Source organism: Strongylocentrotus purpuratus, unplaced genomic scaffold (genome assembly GCF_000002235.5).
Source record: "Strongylocentrotus purpuratus isolate Spur 01 unplaced genomic scaffold, Spur_5.0 spur5_scaffold_6, whole genome shotgun sequence".
Taxonomy (NCBI): Eukaryota; Metazoa; Echinodermata; class Echinoidea; order Camarodonta; family Strongylocentrotidae; genus Strongylocentrotus; species Strongylocentrotus purpuratus.
The window spans coordinates 35,614,742-35,632,287 of NW_022145612.1; the positions used below are offsets into that span (position 1 = coordinate 35,614,742).

At 36.0% G+C, this 17,546-nt stretch overlaps 1 protein-coding gene across 3 annotated transcripts in view; it reads right to left on the reverse strand.

Moving 5' to 3' along the window:
- Positions 1 to 16,725, reverse strand: part of LOC100892600 — a 42,683-nt gene extending 25,958 nt beyond the window's left edge. For all 3 annotated transcript variants that reach the window (XM_031000531.1, XM_031000530.1, XM_031000529.1), the window contains exons 1-11: positions 16,638 to 16,725; positions 12,652 to 13,193; positions 11,678 to 11,857; positions 10,804 to 10,874; positions 10,020 to 10,120; positions 8,400 to 8,515; positions 7,146 to 7,249; positions 6,752 to 6,877; positions 3,171 to 3,312; positions 1,825 to 1,953; positions 625 to 836 (exon numbers count right to left, since the gene is read on the reverse strand). In XM_031000531.1, coding sequence (XP_030856391.1) covers positions 625 to 836; positions 1,825 to 1,953; positions 3,171 to 3,312; positions 6,752 to 6,877; positions 7,146 to 7,249; positions 8,400 to 8,515; positions 10,020 to 10,120; positions 10,804 to 10,874; positions 11,678 to 11,857; positions 12,652 to 13,143 — 1,673 coding nt within the window. In that variant the 5' untranslated portion in view covers positions 13,144 to 13,193; positions 16,638 to 16,725. The remainder of the gene's footprint in view (positions 1 to 624; positions 837 to 1,824; positions 1,954 to 3,170; positions 3,313 to 6,751; positions 6,878 to 7,145; positions 7,250 to 8,399; positions 8,516 to 10,019; positions 10,121 to 10,803; positions 10,875 to 11,677; positions 11,858 to 12,651; positions 13,194 to 16,637) is intronic.
- Between the last annotated feature and the right edge of the window lie 821 nt (positions 16,726 to 17,546).

Consider the following 17,546-nt stretch of genomic DNA (forward strand, 5'->3'; position numbering starts at 1 on the left):
TCCATATAAATGTTCAAATGCGCTTCAATATACATTGAAGGAAACCTCACACCAATGAAAAAGTGTAAGTATGCTAAAAGATACAATTTATTCATGCCTATTGAGGTAAAATATTCCTTATGAAAATGTATAAGAGACATATAAATGAAGATATTCTTGTCATGATGTAATAGAATGACATGGGCGTAGCAGAGATGGCAAAAATTAAATTTTTTGGAAAAATGAACAGGGGAACAATTGTAACTCATTTATTCAAAAATATTAAATTACAGCAGTTGACAAATCCATTTCATTTCTGCGAAGCCTTCACGCCAGAAGAGCAACAACTTATTCATACAATTTGCATTCTGACAATCATAGTACAAAAGATAATCGCGGTTGAATAAAATACTTCATCACCACACACATGTAGGAAGGAGTATCCATACATTTGAATACTTTTACTTCACATGGTACATCATGATTATCAAGTAAATGGAGGTGCCCATGTCAAGTTGAGAAACTGTATAATATAAGATGAATATCTTGCTTTATACCTCTCTCATACACTTTGGTGGGAAATCTTGTAGATTTAATAAGCAAGAATGCAATAGATCTCTCAGAATAAATAAAACAAAACGATACCTTGTTCTTTTCCTGTGAGAACTGTCTGTAGAGGCGGCCAGTTCATCATCTACATCTGTTGTGAGGTCAATGAACTTTTCCATGAGCACGGGAATGTGATTGAAGTCGAGGGCATTGGCAGAGGGTCTATACTCAGGTTCCCTTTGAAGCATGTCTTGTACCAAAGACTTGAACTCTTGGCTGAAGTTTCCTTTAACAGGCGTGAACTGACCCTGAAAAACCAGATATTAAATATTAGAAAACAGTCAGGGTAAGTTTGTTCTGTTACAAAACAGCCCAAAGAAGAACTGAAAGCCACTGGTATTGTTGTAATAATCACCCCCCCCCCCACCCCTCAGCATCAGCAACACTGTATTCAACTCCATGACCTTTATGTATAGCCGAAGACTCTACAATGAAACTAGTCTTTGCACACAGGTTTGTATTTTCATGTAATTACAAAACACTTTGAATACCCCCCCCCCCCTCCAAAAAAAAAAAAAAAGAGCAGGGGCAGTGTAATACTTCTTATCTCTAAACACAGAGCGTATACACAGCTTTCATACATATTCAGAAATCCAGTTCGATAACTGATAATTTTACAAGTGCCAAAGCTGGGTCCTTAAATAGCTTTAACTGTTACACTTGATTTCTGCACTCCTATAGTAGATTCATATACTGAATTATAATTGTTGTTTTACATTCAGAAGCCCCAACTAAATTGGTTAGGGTTGTTTCAGTGTTCTCAAAAGGTGATAGATCTATAAAAAAAGATATGAGGTTTCACTCCTTGACTTCATCGATCTGTCAGACGCAGATAAAAAAGCAGTTACCCTGAGATGAATATAATCAAATTTGTTTAATATGATATGTAGAACACATAACTTACACCAAGAAGCATAGCTTACTGTATGGACTACAGTAGATTCTCTGTCATGTTTTATGCATCATCTAACCAACAGTTCACAATACATAGTTTTGATACATAGTTTCTTTGGCCGGAATTCACAAAGGAGGTTTAACTAAACCAATGGTTTAAACCCTCATTTACATAACCAATGGTTTAAAACTAAGCGCAAACTAAGCGTACCTTGCCTTGCGTGCGTCTGATATTGTCACGCTTATTTTACGCTAATTTTAAACCATGGGTTATGCAGATGAAGATTTAAACCATGGGTTAAATTTAAACCTCCTTTGTGAATTGGGGCCTTTATGTCCTACCTTCATGATCTTATTTACAAGAGCAGGTAAATTGGTTCCTTCAAAGGTCTTCTGTCTGCAAGCCATCTCATACAAGATACAACCCAGTGCCCAGATGTCAGATTTGCCATTGTATGGTTTCCCCTCACACTGCAAAGGACAAATCATACACAGGCAAACTCTTACAACAGCACTTATTAAGCAGAATTACATACATATTTTTTAGAGATCAGGGCTTTAATAATAATACCGGTAATAATATTTAGCTTTTATAAAGCGCTTAATAAAATGTCTCTAAGCGCTTTACAAATATACTACTACCCCGGTCATTGGATTCAGTGCTTGCCCGCAAATAATGTGTGCACACTCCACTCCCTGGGGAGCATTCCAATACTGCTCATGTAATATTTTGTTTAAATGCTCTCAATCCTACCTATATCTCATCCTATTTGCAAAGTACAATAGTTTCAGAGGTTTTCAAGAACATCATTTTCTAAGAACATCATTTTCTGAGAACATTATTTTTTAAGTACATTTTGACTGATCTTGAATATATTCACAGATCGATGCATTATCTGAAACTTGTCTTTTTGTCAAGAATGTGCATTCTGATGTTAATACTGTGGTGGTGGTTATTTTACCCGACTGCTAAGTAAGCATAAATGCTTGTTAGTAAGCAACCAGACGGCCGACGGCTTAAGGTCCTCTCCAAGGGACCTGGTAATGAGGATTAATGCCTTACCAAAGGGCACTAGCGCATCGCCTTGGTTTCGAACCCGGGTCACCGAATTATGAGACCACTGCTCTACCGACTGAAGTCATCTGCATTGGAAGTATTCTTCCTCTAGTTATCATACAATGTAAACAGCAAACCTGACCAAATCAACAAATCTGGAATTAGAATTTATCTTCCTTGGACTAATATCGGAATATTTGAACTATTTGAGTTGCTTACACAAATATCACTTTTTCCACTATCCGAATATACACCCAACAACACAAGAAAAAACAAAGAGTTCCAAGATCGTGTGGTAGTCGTGCATCATTTGAGACACCCGCTACCATAACCACACGCATGCACATCGGCCGTGACCTCAATGGGCTAGCAGCTCAAACAGCTTTAAGCATACTGAAAATTGATTAGTTTATCTCCCTATTGTGATACATACATGTACTTGCAAGTTGCATAAGTTTGAATTCATTCCTCAAACGACTTGAGATATTGCGATAACAAGTTGTTATCGCAATATCTCAAGTCGTTTGAGGAATGAATTCAAACAACCCCAAAACATAATGCCTCCCACACCACCTTTGGTGGAAGGAGGCATAAAGGAATGAAAAAGGATACATGTAAAGCTTTCACTCACTATTTCTGGTGAGATGTAGTATGGTGTGCCAAGCACAGTGTTAGCTCCTGGATTATTAGATGATAACACCTTGGAGATACCAAAGTCACCAATCTTGACCACACCCTCCTTGGTGAGAAAGATATTCGCTGTTTTGAGATCTCTGGTATGACACAAAAGAAACAGATTCTAAAATGAATTTCATTTTGATTTTGATTTATTTCTAGTCATGTGCATTTGAAAATAGCAAGTATTAATGTGGTATTACCACAAGTGCAGTTCACTTGCTGAAGGTCAGAAAGGCATTAACTCTATGTTAAAAAATATGAGTTAATGACCACAATGCTCTCAGTAGAAAAATTGAAAATACAACCACGTATAACGCTGTCAGAAAACACAAACTAGCCACCTCTCAATTACGCAATTCGATACGATGGAAAATTGAGGTTGGGACATTATTTATAGGTAGGGTGGCCCATTAGCAGCCCCCCCCCCCAATGAAATCCTCTGAATATAAAGCATTTTGAAGTGAATATTGACTAAGAATTATTAGAAGAATTATTTACTATTATTTGGACCAAGATTGATAACTTTAATGAAATATTAACAAAAAACAAAAATTGATTTATTAATTCTCATATACCGGTAGTTGTAAAAACCTAATCCAAGTCTACTGACCCTAAATGACCCGTGACCTTGATTTTGTGGCCCGGAATTTCTGTCATATGATTTGTGATACGTGATAACCCTTGAGTACAAATTTCATGGAATTTGAACAAATACTCTAGAAATTATGCTAAAAATTCAAAATCTTGAAGTTGATGCCACAACAAAATTTAAGTTTGCAGACCTGAAATGACATTTGACCTTGACTAAGACTAATCACATGATTGGTGATACTTGATAACCCGTAAGTTCAAGTTCTATATGGAAGAGGAATGTATACTTTGAGTGTAGATTCCTTTAATAATGCCCTCAAAACTCATTTGTTCAAAGCAGCTTTCCAGTAGATTTACTCTCACATTGTTGTTCATTTGTTGTGTACTTGTTGTTTTTATTCTCCATTGCGCCTTGAACACATTAGTCATGTGGAGTTGGCACATTACAAATACTCTATATCATTTCATTATTAGTACTTCAAAATTATGTTAAAAATTAAATATCTTAATCTTTGGTTAAGTGTTTTAGTGATGCCACAACATAGTCTAAGTTTGTTGACCTGAAATGACCTTTGACATTAACTTAGTGACCTGAAATTCTACTCACATGATTGGAGATTTCCAAACAAAATTAAAGTATTTCTTGTACAAGTATTGTTCTAAGATCAATATAACTGCAACTTTTGCTTTTATTCTATCTAATTATTTATCTATTTTTTCCAAGTATGAAATAAATAATACCTACAAATTTGAATGAGTTGTGGCAAACGAAAAATATTGTACACTACGTATCAATAATGGGATGGGTACCCATTAGACAAGCCTGTGGCAGCTGCACGGATCTCATATGTATAGATCAACTTGACAGAATATTATCCACCGATTTCCTCCAGACTTGTCATGATATGGTCCAAACTAAAGTCTACAAATATACACTGATTTCAAATATCTGCAGCGGGGCATCCCACTTGGGCCTGAATTATACTTGAATTATGTCAGTATTTTACTTAGCGTTTAGCTTAGCCAAGTAAATTGGTTATGATCATTGATGTTAAACGTACTACCAGTATTTCTCAAATATGTTACAAAGAGAGCAAGTTTAAGAGCATTAGTGCACAATCAGCGTATGCTTTTGCATTTTGCAGCAAAATTTTCCATTGAAATTATTCCAACTCATAATATCTTAGTAAAATCAAATTAGATTGATGATCATGTGTAAAATGTTAGGAACATTTATCAAAAATATCTTTTAAGAACAAGCAAAATAATTAAACAATTCCAAAATTTTGAAGTAAATTATGAGTACTTACTTCTTCTACTAATTCATCAATAATTTCAAATTATAATAGTTATAATATTTAATCCATGTTTCGCAATAAACAGTAAAGATTGATATTATGATATCCATTCTCAGGTGATCTGGCTTAGAATGCCCATTGGGTTTCTCCATAATTTCATTTTATTTGATACGATCACCATAAAAGAGATATTAAACTTAACTTAATGTGTTTTTACATGAAATTGATTTTAATTCTTAACTCCTTTTATATCAGGAATTGAAGTGTATTTAGGGGCTTGTGCTACATAGTGTTCAGGTGCCAGGTATGTGCTTGTTGTGCACTATAGGCCTTAGTTGGTACGGTCTGTCACATCGAATCCCGACCGTTGCCATCAGGTCCCGGTTTCTTTTTTTGGAAACTGACGCTCCAATAAAAAAAATGAAATATATAAATAATTGCACTATTCAGGGATGCACATAAGAATTGGTCAGAGGGCCTGAAAATCACCTAGAATGAGCTATTTTGTTCACAAAAAAGCCTAAACTATGGTCTGAAAATAACTTGCCAGGGCCTGAATTCAGGCTATTGCCTGAAAACTGGCATCCCTGAGTATTGCACACCACAACAATTCATTCAACTTAAAACTCTTGAAGTATTCAATTTTTACCAATTTGTATTTCATATTCTACACTGTAGCTCTTCCTGAATCGAACGAACTGCTGATATAAATATGAGTCGCACTAAAGTTTGCTGTTCGCAGCATGGGGTTGTTGTTGCCAGCGAAGCTAGCTTATACTGGGTCTCGGCATGAGCAGCTGTTAATGCAGGGGGCAGACATTTCTGCGCCTTGCAATGCAAACTTTGGACTCGCGTAACCATTATGACAGAAGGGGTTTATGTTAGCGCATTGTGGAATTTGGATTCGTGCAGCCTTTGTTACGAAAATGATAATGTCCGCGCGTTGTAATGCAGACTTTGGACTCGCGCAGCCATAATTGTTCCAAAGGGGATTATGACTTTGGACTCACTGCAAACAATTTCTCAAAAATAAATATTATGTACTTGCCAGTAAAGGCTTGTTGAATTATTATTGTTTTCTTTAAATATTTTCTTGTCCTTTCGTACACGAACAACATTTACAATAATGATGTAAATTTCAACCTTACAGTAGGTAGCATACTTTTAATGTAAAAAAGGGAAAAATTAATAGGATTGAATCAACGATTTTGACTAGTTTTGCCGAGTAGTTTAGCTCACCGCTAACAGATACAGACCGAGTGTAACTCTGTATGTACGCTGATGATGTGCGATATTTATAGAGACAAGAGACAGATTCTGCCAGCTGATATCGGGACACCGGTACCAGATCGGTGCAAGGCCGTCGGGACCCGGTTTATAAAATTCCTGACATGACTCAGGCCTATTGTGCACAGATGCTACCGGTATTCAAGATGCTTTTCTTTTAATAATTTTCAATTTTTTGCTTAAATTTTCTTGAAAGTCACAGGATGATATTAAAGGAGATACTACTTCAAGGTGACCTGACATTTGAAGATGTTGCCACTCAAATTCTTGTTGCATTTATTTTTAGACACCCGTATGACATTATCACTATACAAAAGAGTGTTGAACAGCTTTGAAAAGTGATAACAATTTTTCTCACCTGTGTAAAATCATGTGATCGTGAACATGTCTGATACCAGAAACCATCTGTTGAAACATGATAAGAATCTCTCTTTCTTCCATCTCACTCTTACCCTGGTTGCTAGCCAAGTACTCGGCCAAAGTCCTGTCAAGAAAACAAACATTCTTGTCTAAATTCCCTTCTTTCTCATTCTTTGTGTAATATCTGAATGTTCATATATGCTTCTTTTCACACAAAATATAATTATATCAAATGATATTGTTTTATTGCAATTGAGTTCATCGAAGATCTTTCTGTGAGAAATAAATAATCACTATATTAGTTCATTCTTTGCTTCAAAACAAGCATTACTAGATAAGACAACATAATGAATGAACACAGAACACAAGGATTTTGATATGTGAGAGCTTACCCTCCATCTGCATACTCCATCTCAATCATAAGAGTACCCTCTTCTTCAAAGCTGTCATAGTAGCTGATGATGTTCGGATGATCTAGCATGCTTAATACCCGAATCTAATCAAAGAGCCAATATAATTTGGAGTGAAAACATTAGCTACTCATCATTTATTAATGACCTTTATTATCTAGACAAATAGCAGCCATGCTTCCACATGCATTCTTTGACAGAAGGACTACACCAAAAGAGCTTTTGACCACATCCATTCTGATTATTATTCATGGAGGTATTGGGGTACATTGGTTCATTCACTTTGACTCTCAATCAGGAGGTTGAAGGTTCTAATACCACATGAATTCCACATTTACCCAGGGGGTCTAAATCGTAGCCCGATACGTGTGTAAAATTATCACTGAAAATTTAACATTCGATACCGATATTCATCATTACCGCATACAGGGAAGCTAAACGACCTCAGCAACCTACGCACAGATTGTCAATCTAAATCTTGCACGTAGCAATTGTTAAAAATGTGCATCTCTATGACCAAGAGCTCTTTGGATAGTGAGCAAGGACATCAAATTCCCACATATATCTAAGCCTATACTGAAATTTCTTTATATATTTGAACACTAAATATTCACTGAATTTCAATATGGTAATCCAACATTTTATGAATAAAAAAAATAACAAATATATACACATCTAGGTTAGGTGTAACTAGATGGAACTTCGACTGCGCGCAGTCAAAATTGATGCCTCCGTCATAGAGCAATTTTACAAACCAAAACAGAAGTAATTTTTAAAATTCAAGTTCGATTGTAATCCATTAACAGGTTCTCAGAATATCGTGATATACATGTATGACCCTTATATCTTTGACCTCATGACCCCAAAATCTACTCAGTTTATTGGGGCTCTGCAAGATACATACATGTCTTGAGTTTGATGGTAATCCATCCATCGGTTCTAATGATGATGTGATCACAAGCTATTTTTGCATACATAATGAGCCCTGTGACCTTTAACCTTTGGTCTCATAACCCCAAAATCTAATCAATTCATTGGCTCTGCAAGATACATACATGACCTAAGTAGGGCAGGAATCTTCAATCCATCAATCAGTTCTTGAGATAACGCGATCACCAGTTATTTTTGCATACATAATGAACCTTAAGACCTTTGACCTCATAACCCCAAAATCTATGGTGTAAAATGTAATTTAAATCTGTCTCTTCATGAACTATGTAAGATGCTTTGCCATACCTCATTGAGGGCCATTTGTCTTTCATTTGCATTTAGCTCATGCATGTTAATTTCTTTGAGGATCACAAGAGAGTCATCATCTCTTTTCCTGTACAGCACAGCAGCACCATATGCACCTGCAAAGGAGGAGAAATATCAAATAAATTAGAAGTTAAATAATGAATTCAGTTAATACACAAATAAAGTGAACAAGTTGCCCATTCAAAGGAGGATACAACAAAATTGATTAAAATGCAAGGCCTAAAAGGTACATAAAATTAAAATCACTTCTCTTATCATTAAGCAATTAGATGCAGGGTAATACACATACATATATATATATATATATATATATATATATATATATATATATATATATATATAACCCTACATGGTACATTAAGTGGACATCATAAAAATCCTAACCCTAACCCTAACCCTAACCCTAACCCTAAACCTAACCCTAACCCTAACCCTAATGTCTACTTAATGACTCATTTTTTCACTCCCAATGTCCTTCCAATGACGCCTTTAGTAAAATTACATATATAGAGAGAGATATATAACAAAATTGGGCCTTCCACAACAAATAAAAAGTAAAAAACGTTAAGAGGACACCAAATTGTCCTCCTAATCACAATGTCTACTTAATGACTCATTTTTCACTCCAAATGTCCCTCTAATGACGCCTTTAGTAACATATATATATATATATATATATGGAATTTAAGACCATTGCCTACCATCTCCGCCCCCCTTCCCCCCCCCCCAAAAAAAAAAAAAATAAATAAATAAATAAATAAATAATAAAAAATAAAAAATAAAAATAAATAAATAAATAAATTAAAATAAAATAAATAAATTTAAAAAAATAATAATAAAAATAAATAAATAAAAATAATAATAATAATAAAATACAAAAATACAAAAACAATAATAATAATTTCAGCTGTGAAACAACATGAACATTTTTCTCATATCTGTTCTCAAATGACAAATAGTTCGATCAAGGCATGTTCTCCTTTACTATGTTGCTTCATAAACATTTCAAGAGAGGTATAGCTTGGGGAATTCGCAAATTTGTATCACATTCACGTTTGACAAATTGTCAATTTACCATTCATGTGATGTGATCTTGACTTGCACAAAGTTTAAACTTTCTTATCATTCACCCACTTTTTCTCACCAGTCTATTTGGGGGGTTCTGCTTTTATTAAAAGATTAATTTTGATCCAAAACAGTAATGGTTATCTCTACTCACTCACACTCTGTATGATATTACTGTCAATTTCTAAAATATTATTTGAACAATGGCTGCTTGTATAGTGCTCATATTTGTCACACAGTGATGCGTTTAGTGCTTATAAACATTATTAAGTTGCCAAAGTAACTAGCACTCAAGCACATCAGGCAACCATTTACACCTGGGTGGAGAGAAGCAAATAAAGAATAACATCTTGCCAAAGATTGTTAGTGCCGGGCTGGGACTTAAATGAAACCCATATCTTGTGATCTACAGTCTACTGACTTACCCACTGGATCACAACACCTCAATCTTCAATGAAGGCTCTATTGGCTGACGGTTGATGATTCTCAATCATTTAAAATGGACGAAAAAACAAATCAAAATATGATCTTTACCTTTCCCAACTGTTCTAATTCTTTCAAATCCAGCCAATTTCTGGGGCTGAGGGCTCCAATTCTTCAGTTTCTCCACTTCAAAATACATCTCTCCAACGCAACTAGAAAACAAGAATATGTAAAGGTAGTTAGTACTTTATTTACTATTATGCTGACACAAACTCAAGAACAAGAACTTGGCTGCAAATTGGGGTAAAGGATAAGGATAAAACCTAACCTAATGTTACCTTTGACTTTGACATACAATACGTATGACAGTTTCAGTGAACCATGTTAGCAAGTAAGAGAAATATCATTGAGAACTTCAAATAATTCCTTTGATGTGTTTAATATTGACAGAAAAATAACATATTATGCGACCATTATAACAATATTCCAATATATATCTTTAATCCATGAAGAATTATGCCAAATGCAATCATTTCCCCTAAGACCTTACAGTATATGATTATATGTTTACATTCAATAAATATACAACTACATATAATGAACACCAACACATTTCTAAACTTTGTATGAAAAGTGTCTAATGCAAGGTTTAAACAAAAATTAAAAATATGAATGGCACTGCTTCCCCAAGATGTTTCCATTTATAATCAGTATATATGTAACATCATTAATCTTCACAACGATGTTATGACCCGTCTCATACTAAATGAAAGAATGCTTATATCTTTAGTAGGAGAATGAACTGTGGCATGAAATGTCAGTAAATGACAATAAATAAGTTATGAAAAAATGAAATTCTAGCCATCTTTCCTAAAGGTTTTGTTAGATCACTTACTGGAATGAGTTGGGGTTACTTTTCATCTGTATATCTGTTCCAAGAATTTCTTTGGATATACCTACCGGTACCTAACATAATGAAGACATAGAAATGCATTTGAGAGTAACATTTTTCACCAATCTACTGAAACAATATAAATTAAAAAGCCATAAAGCATATGAAGTATTTGAGTACAGTAAATTTGCTTATATCACTTGAGTAATGCACAATCATAAATACTACACTAAATATGATTTGATAACAGAAATAAAAGAAATTTCTCAAAGCCACATTTAAATATGAACTCATATTTTTCATTTAGTACAGCTACATGTACCAACAGTCTTAGTATATAATATACTAGCATCATATTAATTTATGCTTGCCTACATGTATGACTGACAAAAACCAACCAGCTGAGGGTTTATACCAGATTGTTTATACCTATGCCATAACCTAAACCTAAACCTAAAATTTGAATCAACTTGAACATTGCACAAATGTTTTCTTGATTATTCCTCTAATGCATTTTATTATGATATTCGAAAACATATTAATATGCTTAAAATCTCATCAAATTCATATTGATATTTCAAAAACAAATATGCCACTATATCATTGAATGTTTGTACTTATATATACACTGATTTCATTAATCAAATTAAATTACATGAAATATGACATTTCCAGGGTTGTAAATAGATATTTAACAGTTTCTTGATTAATATCTATTACTATAATACAGGTGATAAGTTGTCTTTTGTTTGACAAGAATCCTACACTTGGATGCATAAACAAGGGTGCTACACAGACATAGGGCCTCAAACCTTACAATGTATGTATACAAAGGACTTTCATACATGTAGCCAACTACAGCAGTTGAATACTTTACCTGAGTGACACTTTCAAATAGTGGTACAAGTTTTCCAATCTCAGGGGGTCTGAGAGCACTACAGGCAAGAAAGTCTATCCTGGCTCCAATTGCAGTTATGTCCAGATGATTCGAAGTGAGATATTTGAAGAAGTCCTTCACATTACTACAATTGTCTGATCCATTCCCTGACGTTAGTACCTGAAATAATTCAATTTTTGACTAAATTATTGTTTTTTTTTGCACTTGGCAATAGAAAAGAAAGAAGGGCATGGATATTATGCCCACTTTATATTCTGTAGATATTGAAAGCACAGTTTTATGATTCATTCATGTTGAGTAAAAATCATAAATAAATGGCAAGGAGGAATATGTTTTTATTGAAATAAAAACCCAATCAACAAGATGAATGTAACTGCATCTCGTTATGCCTCGGCCTACAGATGTGACCTTTCACATCTGACCTCACAAACATATGCATGCCTCGTACAACATACTTGAGCCCTGCGCTAGTCCACATTAGTTCAAAGATATTTTTGGTGATTTTTAATATTCTTATGACCCTGTGTCATAAATTGGACTTTGACCTCTTCTACCAAAAATATAATCCTTGCAGCTCACACACGTCATCCAAGCTAGTCTGGTGTGACTTTTCAAGTTATCCCAGGGTCGAGATGTTCTCTCATATTTTTAAACACTTTTAGGTCTCTGTGATCTTAATCGAAGTTTGGTTAAAATCTGTTCAATGGTTCTCAAGTTATTGAGGCAACAGAAAAGTGGGATGGAACCAGCACCACCTTCTGTGACAGAGGCATACAAGTAATTTTAATCTTTAAGACTGGATTTCAAATAAAGATGTAATTCAGTATGAGAATAACTCAATTTTCATGATATAATTTATGACTCTCAATTTTTGTAAAGTAAATGCAATCTTTAATATTATTTTCCTTTTTGTTAATAAATTTCAAGAATCGATCTATGCTACCATAACTTACCTCCCTGCAGTCACCACTAGAACATAGAAGGATGGTTCCTGGCTTTGTATGCAACACACATGCAATACTGGCAGCCATTTTTCCATCCAGTGCCTGAGAAATATCACTCTTGATTGTCTCCAGTTTAACAGTCTCATACTTATATTGCACCAACTTGACATGTGGAAGGACAGCATTGACTACTGGCCCATGGTTCTTGATCTTATTGGACACCAAGAGCAACCTCACAGGCTGAGAGTTCTTTCCGTGTGAGTCTTCTATGGTTTCGTTTGTCTTTCCCTTTTCTTCAGGTGTTTTATCAAGAGGTAAATTTGACTTCACTTGGTCCATGCCATCATCTTTTTTCAAGCCTCCTGGGTCAAACTGATTCTTTTTGGACTGAGAAATGGACGCATTGCTGTTGCTTTGAGATGACAACCTGTCGCCTCTTGTGCTTTCACTTTTCTGATTGGAGTGGCTACTTGAGGAATCATTTCTGGAGCGTTCAGACATATTGAAAATTGGCGTTTATCCAGTTATCCACCAGAGAAAGGATCCATCACCTGAAAGGATAGAATAATTTCACAATAAATCAAAAGGTCCATTAAATTCTTCCTTAATTGATTATAAGTGCCATCAAATAATCCTGTTATAGGACGTACTTCAGTCTATGTATAGAGGCGGTCAGTGCAGAGGAGCCAGATCATGTAATCTCAGCAGAACAACCATCGCAGACTGAAGCTTTCGGTCTATAGATATCCATGCAAAAAATGAGTCAAAATATTGACAAAAATCTTATTTCAGCAATTCTATTCACAAGCCCTGAAAAGTTGCCTTTCATGTAAAAAATGTCGAGCTGCGTGTAAAATGAACGAGTGTGCAGACTTGGGCACTTTTGTTTTACAAATGTCAAAATGACACAGCCATCTTTTCTTCAGATTTTTGTATGGCAAACCCCAGAAAATTGTGAAAAATGTTTCAAGATATGAAACATTTGAAAATAAGAATCAGGAATTTCTAGCGAGGTATATGCCTTCGAAAATAAGTAATCTGCACCCTGAACAAGCGTTCGCACATGCAGCGCAGTGTAACTGGTAACTGGTAAATCTGTACAAAAACAAGGGAAAGGCTCTCGGCAGTCTCGCCTGCATTATGCAATTCGATATGACATTATTTGGGACATTATTTATAGGCAGGGTGGGTGACCCATTAACAGGCCCCCAAAATTGAAATCCTCTGTACATAATTAGCATTTTGAAGTGAATATTTACAAAGAATCATCCATAAATTTATTTACAATTACAATGTATGTATGAGGCTTACATTAATGCACACAAACTATAAAAAATTAAAAAATCATGTACAGGTAGTACTTTTTGGATCTGAGCTCTTCATATACCAAAACCACAAGTTGGTCCATATACATTGGCACACTGTGTGTGCGTCCTGATAAATTTCTAAAACAAATTTTCAATTACACAGAGGCTCTTTTAATGCATTAGGCAAATCGATATGATGAAAAATTGAGGTTGGAACATTATTCATAGGCAGGGTGGCCCATTAGCAGGCCCCCAAAAATGAAATCCTCTAAATATAATCACATTTTGAAGTGAAGAATAAGAATCATCAGAAGAATTATTTACTCTTAAATGTACCACGATCGATAACTTGAATGAAATATGAACAAATTAAAAAAAAATTAAATTAATTCTCATCTTAAGTTGTGAAAACATAATCCAAGTCTACTGACATTTGACCTTGTGACCTGGATTTGTGTCATATGATTTGTGATACTTGACAACCCTTGGGTACAAGTTACATGGAATTTGAATAATCAATTTTGAAAATATGCTAAAAATTCAAAATCTTGATGTTGATGCCACAACAAAGTCTAAGTTTGTTGACCTAAAATTACCTTTGACCTTGACTTAGTGACCTGAAATACTACTCACATGATTGGGGATACTTGATTACCCTATAGTCCAAGTTTCATTAACTAAGAACTTATACTTTCAAAATTATATCAAAAATTCAAAAACTTAACCTTAGGTTAAGTTTTCGATGATGCCACAACATAGTCCAAGTCTGTTGACCTGAAATGACCTTTGACCTTGACTTTGTGACCTGAAATTCTACTCACATGATTGGGGATACTTGATAACCCTATAGTCCAAGTTTCATTGACTAAGAACTTATACTTTCAAAATTATATCAAAAATTCAAAAACTTAACCTTAGGTTAAGTTTTTGATGTTGACGCCGTCGCCACCGGAAGAGCGGCGCCTATGAATACAAATTCGCTGCTCGTTCATGTGAAATCTCAAATCGCGGCACATGATAAAACAAGCTTAATTTGGCTTTAGCAACATCAAAAAACAAAATCAGAATGTTAAAAAATCAGAATATTCTGGATTATTTGGAAGGATTGGCAGGTATGCCTTTATTGCTTGTGATCCTGAAGGTGATACTCAATAAACGAGGTTTCATATGAAAGAGCAGGTTTATCTCCATATTTCCAAAGGGGCGTCATCTCAGAATTCTAAAAATATCTTTGGCGAACTGACCTGCACAACGAAAACTGAGGTGGAGCTTGCGATCGCGCTCAAGTTGCGCATGCAGCAAATAAAGACCATTCACTATTTGTTTTATACAATGCCTAGGATGTTAACAGGCTTCATTAGAACAATCTTTTTTTTTCAGCGTGCAATGGTGAAATTGATCAAATGAATTCCAATTAGTGCGCGTGGGTGCGCATGCGCTGATACTAGTGATAGTGATATTGGCGCCATTTTAAATTTCGAGTAACTAAGTTGTTTACTCGTAATTTAATGGGGCCCATGTCAATGATGTGAGCGCACAGCGCAGGCAGAGATGCAACAATACATGCTCATCTGAAAACATTGAGTTGATGACGCAAAAGTAGCAATGTTTATTATAGTCTAGACCTAGATCTAATTGCAAATTTTAAAAAATGGTTGCTTTGCATGGCTTAACCATGAAGGTGTATTGCATGCCTGGAGAATGATGATGATGCTGTTCAACATTATACTTATATTGCATGTCATGTGATTAAGAAGTGACCTTTAAGGTTGCAAGAATCTTAGCAATAATTAGTACTAGGTGCAAGGTGTTAACCGGGACGTGTAGTGTCAGTGACACACAACGCGACGCGATGCAATGCAACATCTAGCGTCTGGGCATGACTCTAGACAGAAATAACCGTCTGGTCGCTCCAGCAAAGCATAGAGAGTCGACCAATGCCAATGCGTATTAACCTCTAGCACTGCATACATGCTGTGAGGCAGGTCTATACACAAATGCACACACCACACAATATTGCATACTAGACTCTAGACTGTACACAATCATGTCGATGCAGCTGTAAGCAAAGTTTGACTCTAGACTTACAATTTGAATTTTTAAATTATTCTTTTTAACATCAGTAAGTTGAAAAAATGTATTTTACTGCTATTTAGGTGTCATCAATTCTCACTAAAGTACCGATTTTGAGTGAAATCAGTTGGGTTTTGTACAGTGGTGTTTGAAATGTTGAGAATCAAAAGCACAGCTTACTACACAGCCAGGATAGTGATGCTCCTATATGTGTGCGTCTGGTATGGGTCATTCTTTAATAAAACTGACATTTGTCGACATTCCCCATATGTATAGAGGCGGTCAGAGGAGCCAGACGCAATCTTAGCAAAACAATCGTCGATATCACTATTGATCAGAGACTGAAGCTTTCGGTCTATTTTAAGTGTCTAGCCAGCCAGCTAACCCGCATAGACTCTATGTACTGGTACTACCGGTATAGCTAGGCCTACTCGACTCAATTATTAAGGCTCCACTCTTTGGAAAGAGTCTCGTTGCCAAGTGTATCCAAGTCTATTTAGCTGCGATAATTACAGCACAACGCGGCAATGAACTTGTGAAAAAGTCTTTTAATGAATCATATAGTATTTATACGAAAATTTAAAATTGCAATATATTTGAAGAGATGGCAATTACCCTGGATTTAGAAGGTCTTCGATGACTTAGTCTCGGGGAGTCCGCTCATCAGATCATGGAAATCGACCTATTATTGTCATGCGCGATATAGTACGTACGTCCGTTGTTTTGTTCGTGCGCACGTGCGTACGTATACCTACGCATTCCATATCATTCATCGATAAGTATTTTATTAGGGGGGGGTGCAGGGAGGGGGAGTTCCAGGGGCGGATCCAGCCGGCGACAGGAGGGGGGGGGGGGGGGGGCCAAATCTTGAGAATTTTTTTTTAGCACCGACTCAGCCGGCCGGGCCGGTGAATAAGCGGGGTGGTGGGGGGGTGGGGGGGGGGGGGGGGGGGGGGGGGGGGGGGGTGGGGGGGGGGGGGGGGGGGGGGGGGGGGGGGGGGGGGGGTGGTAAGAGCACCTTTTTTTGAGGAAAATTCAGCGCCGACTCAGCCGGTCGGTGAATAAGCAAGGGGGGGGGGGGGGGGGAGGTGATGATTCGAGAGGAGAACCACTAATTTTTGTTGAGGGGGGGGGGTGAAAATATATATATATATAAATTAGATAATCAGACTAATGGAACATGGTTGCAACTCCGAGTTTCACGCCTTGCGAGCGATCATCAGGCAACTGGAGGGGGTATTTTGCGATACCCCCTCCCATGTTTAAAATTCCATCGCAGTACCTGAGCAATTACAATAGCCCCTTCACCGATGAGTAAATCTTATTGTTTTGTATTGTATATTAGTCAAGCCTTATTTTGAACGTATTGTAGATTATAGAGTAATCATGCTACCAGTTGCCTGATGATATCGCTCGCAAGGCGTGAAACTCGGAGTTGCAACCATGCTCCATTAGTCTGCCTTATTTATATTTTGCTCTGCCAATAAGTACGGAGGAATAGACCAAATCTAAGTATATATATAT